The sequence below is a fragment of the Clinocottus analis genome, unplaced genomic scaffold, assembly GCF_023055335.1.
Source record: "Clinocottus analis isolate CAN_PGR_092001 unplaced genomic scaffold, fCliAna1.0.p SCAF_23, whole genome shotgun sequence".
NCBI lineage: Eukaryota > Metazoa > Chordata > Actinopteri > Perciformes > Cottidae > Clinocottus > Clinocottus analis.
Genome location: NW_027175965.1, coordinates 6,138,993 through 6,148,906, shown reverse-complemented (window position 1 = coordinate 6,148,906; position 9,914 = coordinate 6,138,993). Strand labels below are relative to the sequence as shown.

The 9,914-nt window shown below is 43.1% G+C and overlaps 1 protein-coding gene across 2 annotated transcripts in view; it reads right to left on the bottom strand.

The window, feature by feature from the left end:
• Positions 1-3,216: 3,216 nt before the first annotated feature.
• lrp8 (low density lipoprotein receptor-related protein 8, apolipoprotein e receptor) overlaps positions 3,217-9,914 on the bottom strand; it is a 160,862-nt gene continuing 154,164 nt past the window's right edge. For both annotated transcript variants that reach the window (XM_068590085.1, XM_068590086.1), the window contains exon 19: positions 3,217-9,162. In XM_068590085.1, coding sequence (XP_068446186.1) covers positions 9,124-9,162 — 39 coding nt within the window. In that variant the 3' untranslated portion in view covers positions 3,217-9,123. The remainder of the gene's footprint in view (positions 9,163-9,914) is intronic.

Genomic DNA, 9,914 nt, shown 5'->3' with positions numbered 1-9,914 from the left:
AAGTGCTGACGGAGGCAAAATGAAATAGACCAGGAGAGCGACAGAAGGTGAGCGGGAGAATGTAGGAGGGATAAAAGGTAGAGGCAGACACTGAGTGTTAATTTGCTTTTAACAATCACATTTTATTGCAATGGTTGTGAAACACTTCAATTGTCATAAGTATCTGTTATCTCCTCCGCAAAGCTCGAAGAGGTACCACAATGCAGAGAGGAAGGCAATGAGAGAGAGATGCAGAAATAATGAAACAGGGAAAGAGAGGCGACAATAATGGAGAATGATTAAAAGGAATTACTACAGCAAACATAAGCACGCACTTTGTTTTATGTGGCTTTACAGAACGTGCTGTGCACTGAAAACTTAATGGATCTTTTTTGGATGAAAGAGACAAGCAGATTGCCAGCCTTTCTGGGTTTCTGAGCGTTGCCATTACTGTCTCATAGGCAATAACATTAGCACATTGGGCAATTCCAGCCAGCAGGGGCAGCAGAGCATGACACTGTGTTGTTGTTGTTGTTGTTATTGTAAGGAAGGACCCAGACAGGCTGATGCAAAGAACATGCTTTCATAAGGAAAAAAGCTTACAAAAGCTGAGAGTCACAAAACACCAGGCAACAACGAAGACTAACGGAGATATAACGGCTGGTATAGCTATTGAGTGGCTAACGAGGAAGTGGGAACAGGTGTGCGGGAGGTTCACTGATTGCAGGGCTAACGAGGGACAGGTGAAAGGAATCAGGGGCTCTGACTGGCGGGAAAATACAGCGGTTGGAAGGGACCTGAAACAAGAGAGGAGAGGTGACTAGCAAAATATAACAGGAAACCTAACGTGAATGAGAGACACGACGCAACAAAACAAATGTGCTGCCGGGTTGCGTCGCAGTTTATCACACAAAGGAAAAAGACACGCTTCCACCAGCTGAAAAACACAGTCGTGGTTGATGGTGAAACAGCTCAGTCTCACCAAACAAAAGCAGCCGGTTAAATCGATGCAAAATGTTTTAAACATCCAGCAGGCATGAAGGAACATTAACATTCATTTGTTCCTGGACCCATGGTGAAGGGCTTTGTTCTTTGTTTTTTCCTAAATGCGCCACTCTGTTCAGCTATACTCGCCAACTTTGTCTGATTTTGGTACGGGCAGTACAGCTAGGTTTTGGGTGGAAGTGGTGATTTTGAAATAAATAATCAACAATGCATTATCATAATGAATTACATTTAAATAATGCATATGTATTAAAGCTTTTATAATCTCAAGAACAAATTGAAATGTGCACGTAAAACAGAACTGTTCGGTTGAGAGAGGAGCAAATGAGCGGACTGAGGCCAGCTTTGCTTTTCCACAAATAATTTCATAAGTAGAGTTGTCATGCCAGGCTCCCAAAATATGCCAGGTAAGTGGCAGAGTGCAGATTTTCTGCACTCAGCTACCTGGATGTCACGCTAACTTCAAATGTTCACTAATAGAATCCGACATTAACTCCATTTAGCACAAGAGAAGGAAATAGTTCGAGGCGGAGGCTGTGGAGTGAGGCGGACTCGCCACGTGAAAGTGGCTTGTCGGTTTCTTCCCTTTTCTGGCATTGGAACCAAAATAAAATGGTTGAATTTCGAAAAGCATCTCTGGAAAAAATTGCGAAAACACTTCTGCAATAGTAGAAAATACCAACAGAGGAAGTACTTTGCTTTTTTGTTGAGGGCATGTTTTTTTCTTCCAAGAAATGACTCAAGGGGAAACTCACACCTATTAATTAAAACTGCTCAAAGTCTGATGTTTAAGATAAGAGGGGAAAGCAACCATATCATGTCACAATTGGCACACTGCCTGCTTCAGCTTGACGGTCATAACATACTTTCCATGTTACCAGTACAAGTTGTAATGAAAGAGAAATAGGGAAGTTTAGACTTGATAAAATCTGCTCAGACCTACAACACTGATGTACAGAGTATAGCTGATAGCACCATCACCCTTTGATCGCCCGTGACTCCCTCAGTTATCACGAATCTTCGACGACACCCCTGACTTGTGTGATGCCCGGGGAGATGACAGCGCGGGGCACGTGGTTGGGCTGAATCTTCAATGAAGAGCAACGGCAACCCTGCAACAATGGGCAGACCAAAGAGCGCCCACATCCTCAGCCGGCTCTCCCCCGCCGGCTCATCCCTCAAACCCCCAGCGAACCGTCAGTCCTTTCAACTCTCCAGGGACTACACACATCCCCCGTCCAAACTGTAACTGTACTTCTTCTTCCGCTTTGGTCACACTGTCAACCCAGCTTACTCTCACACTTCAGTTCAGTTTCTCGGCCTCTCACTGTAACTTGTCTGCTCTTTTTTCTTCTTTTTCTGTCTCTGAAGGTAGAAAAAGAGGAAATAAACACTCAGGGTGCTGGTGACATCTGTAGCCGTCATCAAAGAAACACATCAGAAAGATTTGTTTGGGACACACGTCAAAATCACCCGTGTGTCCCTGTGAAGTCTTTCACCTCCGGGTGTTCTGGTCAACAGCATGAGAACTTTATTCATCATTGACTAAAAGTGTGTTTGTTTTTTACTCCATAGCCAAAGCAGAGTAATCTGTAATTATGTAATACAAGACAGGTGTGCTCCCTCTGAGTAAATTGATTTATTCATAAAATAAAGTCATAAGAAGATATGAAAGCATATTTTGAGGTTACTTGCTGAGCATACTGTAGTTCGAAAGATGAATCTCGGCTAACCAGTGCACTCTATGACAAGTTGCATGATGGACTTTTTACTTTTCAATCCATCTCAGGATAGAGGTCTTCGTATACTCCACAGACGAATGAAACCTTAGAGACAACCAGCCAGAAACACATTTTTGGTGTGCGGGTTGGGGAGCTCTGCCATGTTTCAAAGCTGAAGCTGCCACATATTTTCTTTAATATCCAACTTTATAACGGCGAGACAGTATATTGAAATGGCAGAAAGAGAATCTACACATACATTTTGCTCTATCATAAAATAGCTAGTTTTTTAGTATCAATGGTATTTTGTATTGTGTATTATGCTTCGTTACAATCATTTATTTTACGTTAATTAATGAACTCTGTCAGAAATATTTTTGGATGTTTTACAGTTTTACACAAAGGATCATTTACCCTAAAGCGTATGAAAGGTCACGTGTTTCAGATGCAGGTTTCTGTTGCATCACGTGCGGAGAGTCCAGATGTACCACAGAGAGACAAATAGGTTGGACAGTTTTTATAAATTTAATATATCAATATATAGAGATATTTATCAACAGCTTGATTTCATAGAAACGTGATCGAGACCATTTTGGCATACAGTACAGATATTCCATGTAAGTACAGAAGTTGCTAAGTTTTAAACTCCCCCCCCCCACCCCGTCGCTCACCAACCCTCCAGTTAACCCCTCCCTCGCCTTCCCGCAGACACAGAACACAGAAAAACAGAAAGAGTAAAAGTATACAGGAGCACAAAACAAGGCACCAATAAATTAAAATGATAACCCCTCTTTTTTTTTTCTAAACACACAACAAAATCTATTCAACAGAATTAAATACAGTATGAACCCTAACGATCTGCAATGCTGTTAAAAAGCAAGAAACTCAAAATCAAAAACAAAACGGGAAAGACAGGAGAAAAAGTCAAATAAAAACACTTTGGCAGATTATTAATTTTTAGTTACAATCAAGTAGTAAATAAATCCAGTGCTCTTGAGTACAAATAAATTCATATATAGTCAACACTCCTTTCCCCTCCAGAGGTTTATGTACATCTTTTTTTACAGATACATTTAAAACATTATCAAAAGGTTTTTTGCTGTATGAAAACGTATTTACAAGTCATGATTCAAAACCATTGGACTGTACCATTGGACCCCGACCCCCTCCCTTTTATTTCCTCCCCTCCTAAGAACGTTATCTCTTTACACAGTGCAGAAGGCTTCTTGAAAAGTTTTGTGCAACAAACAGCGTAAAAAAATGCCTGTCGTATGTATGGCTGCGGAATGGACTGAGACCCAAATGGTTTGTGAGATTTACTCGCGGGCAATGACACCAGCGACATGTCGGTAGACAGTTTTTCAAAAAAAAAATTGGAGCCAATACTTTCATATGTTTGCAGTGATCATCTTCCCCCGTCAATCACTGTCGAAGTAAGATGTCCAAATATATGACGACACAGTTATTTATCAAAATGTTGCTCGCGTGTATCGTCATCGCCGACACTCAACGACATGTACACACAGACTTCACCAACTTCTTCACCCGACCCTCATTTTACACTGACTGGTACAAAAAGGTAGGTGACTGAACATTACCCTCCAAGTAATCAAACAGCAAGAATATCAAATATGAAACAGAGAATGGTTTGGCAAGGAGAAAGAGAGAGAGAGAGAGAGAGAGAGAGAGAGAGAGAGAGAGAGAGAGAGAGAGAGAGAGAGAGAGAGCAACAACTACAACTCACAGACTAATAGTCCAAAAAACACATGATAATAAGAGGAACCAGTTGAAGGTGTGGGAGAGTCACTGGGTCAACAACAGCTCGCCAAGTAGAGTCAACGAGGGCTCCTTCCAAAGTCCAGAATCAGATCCGGCGGGTGAAGGGGGAGGTGCTTCTCCTGGCTTGTTTGCTGGTTCCCAATCAGGAAGTTGTTTTTTTTTCCCCAGCTCGAGGGGTTTCCTTGTTATTTTGGGGGTTCCAGGTTTTCTGTCTCCAGTGTTTTCTTCCAGTGTGTGTGCGTGTGTTTGTGTGTGTCCCCCAAAGACTGATAGCCCTTGCCAAAGGAACAATGTCGATGGCTTGGATGAAGATGGGAGGGGCAAGAGAATGAGAGTGCACCGAGAAAAGCGACGCCGACTTTGCCGTCCAAACTAAAACTCAGTAGCGTGACAAAGCATTCACATACTTGGAAGTCTCACAGCTGGCGTTACGTTTGATCCAGTGCGTGGTGACGTGAAGTGGTGGAGAGAGGTGAGTGATGTAAAAGCAGTCAGTGCACCCTAAGGTCAGATTCTCTGTCAGAAAAAGACTGGAAGCAACCAATTAGGAGACCACAGAGAGGAAGAGGGACAAGCGCAAATAAGGAAACAGGGAGCACAAATCAGGAACACTATAATTACAGCATGCAGTTATATTGGATTGGATTATGGGTTATCATGGCTGTTAGGATTTGCCGAGATCAGCTCATAATGTAACATTGTTCCAATAAAATAAACCAGAGGCAACTTTGTCACGGATGTTTGACAGAACCTAGTGGTGATAGTAACCTGCCTGTTGTACATTAGGGTTTGATAGTCGCAATATCCCAATGCTTTATGAGCGTAGGAGCTAAATCTACAGATGAAACAGCCAAAACATGTGAGGTTGACCTCTGAACAACTGAACGTTTGAACATAAACACACAAAATGAATTATTCTTTGACCTCTTCAGCGCTCAACTTGATCCTTTAAACATCCGTCGGTCGTTTATGGAGCAGACTGCGCTGCCATCGGGGCATTGATTAGCTCTTAAACGATTCCTGAAATACACATGTCCAGACAGCGTAGAGTCAAAGGATGTTCTCTTCTATTACAACCTACGAGATGATGAATGACAAAAGTCCCTCTCTGGACTCTCTCATCTTTCTTCAGTGGAAGCGGCTGCTCTCAAGGTGGCCACGAAGTGGACCAGCCAGTCTGTCTTCCCACTGTAGCAATAATAACTTTTCTAAGACGCCACGCTCAGTCACCTCAATAAATAAGCAATTTATTCTCCTAACCGCACACCCCGCGTATGGAACTCCATTAGACCTGCAGCCAACGTGGACCTGAAGGAAACGTGGAGAGCAGAAGTGACTCGGCCCAGGGTTCAAGACAGCAGCGGTTTTTGTGATTTATTTAATCTCAAATTCACCAAGACGTCTGACCCTGTTTCATCTTTCTGGGCATCTTACATCTTATTCATCTGTCCTTTTGGGACTTTGAGGTTGTTTTTTTAAATTTTTTTTTAATGAAAGACAACGATTCCCACAGCCGTCATATCTACTGAAAATATTTTTGAAAATGACCAGTTCATACCACAATGCAGCTGTGTCACTTGAAACAGTTTCCTTCATGTCAATCCTCCATCCTGACAAAACACCAAACGCTGCATGTCGCTACCAAACCAGTCAAATGCATTTTATTAGGCTTCGTCAGTGCAAGGTTAAGACGAATGGAGACGGCCTCCCCGTGTGCTCCATCCTCCTTCATTAGATAGGCGAAGGGAGGTGTGTGGGTGCCGGAGAGGACTATAATTTACCTGTCTAGAACGCCACTCGTCTCATACATTACATACAAATCCCCCTCTGTGCATCATAAACTGAGAGGAGAGAGAGAGAGAGCGATCCATCCGAGGCCCGTGAAAGGGAACGAGCGTCAGAATACAGCAGACGCATCAGCAGAAATCTGGCAAAAATAAATGGCCCGCTATTCATCTTCCAAGCTCAAACCTGTTTGCACACTAGACAGTTTAGTATGGAATCCTGGCAGTCGTTCCTTGCCTACCTTTGTCTTTTTCTTGCCTCCTCCCTCGTGGTTGCCCGAGCATCCACTGAGCAAACATGTCGAGGAAACAGTGAGTACCATGAATAATAACTACCATTAATCAACTGTCTGTATAGTAAGATGAATACATGCTGAGTATGTACTGAGCCGAAGCTGGAAGACGTTAATGGTTGCATTCTATACTTTTTTTTTTGCTTAATAAAAAGAAACACTGAGGATGGGACTAAGAAAAGCAGCTCTTAGCTCGGTGAAGCTGAAATGCAACTTTTTTTTAAATCTGAGAATGGAAGACCAGTGTTTTTGGTATACCTCTTTACCTAATATCATGTATTATAAGATGCCCTTTATTGAGACTAAATGACGTCCGGAATAGGAAAATTGTTATTCTGCCATAACTACTTGTAACTATCATATTATCTTGTCATAACAGCCTACAGTAAATCACTATTACAATGCATTATGAGCAATTATTGCGAAAGTCATGGGGCATAAAGTCCATCTGATTCAATGAGCTGGAAGCTCGTCTGTGGTAAGCCAATGGAAGATCAGCCCTTTACGCTGGTTTACACGCTTTCTCTCTATCCAGCCTTCAAATCAAATCAGTGCTCGGCTCAGTCAGCCTCGGCGTATTACTCATCTGCTCACACAAAACCGGGCCTTTTAACAACCGCGCTGAGCAGTCAGTGACAGCGCAAAGTGATTCCTTCCAAATGTTTTTTTTCTTCTGCCGCGTCGCTTCCAGAAAACACACAGCCACATTGTTAAAAAAAGACGGGGAAGGTATCGCGGCAAAGAAACACCGAAAGCAGTGCGGTGAGGCCACTGAAACGCTGGATTAGATAATTATGGAGGAGTTGTGTAACATGTGAGGTCAAAAGAAAAGTGATCATGTTGAAGCTACTGTGCACGTGTGAGAGAAATGCAGTGTTGAAGACTATTGGAGGCACAATTTCAGAAACAGGCAAAAGGTAGTGCTTTCATGCTCCATGTTGGGTTGAAAGAAGGGATGTACCAATACCGATTCCGGGCCGACACTGACTAATTGCTGGATTTGGTATTGGTGACAATGAGGCCACACTGTGCAAATATTTGTTTGAATTGCATTATGATGATTCTGAATTATAATTGCCGTTTAAGTTTTGATGAATTTGTTGCTGCATTAAAGAGGTTTACACTTGGTTTTAACTGTAATCTCTGTTCATTTAAAAAAAAGTTTCCAAAGATGCTGGAGAGCAATTTATTATAATATAAAACGACAATTCAGTACATTTATATCCACGTATATCCATTTACTTGTTAAACGTTATCTTACAAAGTTGGGGAAAGCAATGATCAATTAAAAGTGGTTTTATACATAAAAGACTCACTCACTTCCACACAGTGAGCCACACTTATAGCACAGCTTATCGGGGTATTGTAGCAGTAGTCTGTATCGGCCGATACCCAAAAATCAAGGTATAGCGATCGGTATCGGGACGCAAAAAGTCGGATTGGTCCATCTCGACTTAAAAGTCATAGAATTCAAAGCATCTTTCATATTGCAACGCAGTCACAGGGATGTGTTTTGGTGACACTCTGCTGTCTGTTTCACCTCTAAAATGTCAAAGGGAGCAAACGCAAACAAAAAGTGGGGAACACGTGTGAGTCCTAACACCCACCGCAAATGAACAAACAATCCCAAATTCATTATCGACTATACTCAAACCTCTGATACCAGGAGATAGGATTACCCATAATCCCTTGTCTTTTCTGCCCTGCTGCTTTTTGCCTGGAGGCTCTACCCTCTGATGGCACAAATCCTCCTGTTCCCATAAAAAAAAAAACACTCTCCCAAACTCTTTCACCTCAAAATCACCTCCAAACATGCAGACAACCCCATCATGTTCTTCTGTCTCCTTTCCCCTTGGCTATATTTAGGTTTTCCCTGCCTACTATACAATATGTCAAGGGGTGGAATCTGAGAGACTGTTGGGGAAAAAGGATGACATTCCCCTGTTTTAAAAAGAAACCGGTCGTAAGGTCGAGATGTAAAAAGGGAATTATGAATACAAAGTAACCTCCTCGCCTACTCCTACTGTACCTCCTTGCAAAGTTAAACACATCAGCCTGTAGTACTGCAGCACTGAGAGACGCCGCTAACATATTTACAGCAGCAAACACATACAAATAAATAAAAACGTCACAATACGAGGAATTAAAAACAATGCGTGCGGCTATTTAACCCCTGTACGGTGGCCGGACAGCCTTCTATTTACAATGTGCACTGAGGCAACCGAATGAGGTTAGTTTGAACAAATTCATCAAGCAGCATTTTACACACCACTACAGCTAACAAGAGGCAGAGAGAAGAGAGGAGACTACTAGTAAACTAGCACTAAGGGAAGTAGTAGTGGCTAGTAGTGGTAGTAATGTTACTCCAGTGGAGGAAAAAAAGGGAGAAGAAGGGGGATTTACAAGATGTACATGTCATCCCTGCTCCTCAAAAGGGGAGGAGTCCTTCTCTTTCTCCTCTGCGTTGTACTGGCCTCTTAGTAGTGGTGTCGAGGCTGTGGTGCGAGGAGGGGCCAGGATAGGATGGGGGGCAGGCTGCATCCCCCCCCCCCTCTCTCCCCCTCAGGGATAGCCATCATCCTCCAGACTGAGTGCCACGCGCTGCAAACAGCAGATAAAAAGACGGTTACCACAGGAGGCTGGTGAAGGTGAGAGAGAGAGAGAGAGAGAGAGAGAGAGAGAGAGAGAGAGAGAGAGAGACACACACAAAAAAGAAAACAGAGCAGCATGATGGACAGGGAATAAAGGAAGACATCGGCACCCGGAGAAGAAATGGCAGGTTCATATAGAATCCATTTTCCTGTTTTTTTTCTTGCAGTCCGTGCTCCTCTCCCTGACCTTCCTCTTCTCCCCCTTTTTTTTTAAAATTCCCCACTTCCCTCCTTCTCTGGCTGCGCCGATGCAAGGAATGTAGGATGCTCGCCTGCGGCCTGAAAATGTCTGGCCCACATAATGCCAAGCGGATTTCTCTGGCGGTCTGAGTCGCCACAATGCCACAAAAGGAAAGGAAGGAAGGAGATGAGAGAGGAGAGGAGAGGAGAGGAGAGGAGAGAGGAGGACAGGAGACAAAGAAAACAAGTGGAACAATTGAAGACAATAAAATAGATTTGCGCAGATGTGAACAACACAACTGCTGAGACGAGAGAGAGAGAGAGAGAGAGAGAGAGAGAGAGAGAGAGAGCGAGAGAGAGAGAGAGAGAGAGAGAGAGAGACTCCCTCCTTTCAGCCCTTGACTGAGGGTGGTTGTTAATTCGACCTTGAATCTTAAAATGACTCATTCGTGCACCTGTTTCCTGTGTGTGTGTGTGTGTGTGTGCGTGCGCGCGTGTGTGTGTGTGTCTAGCCTGACATCA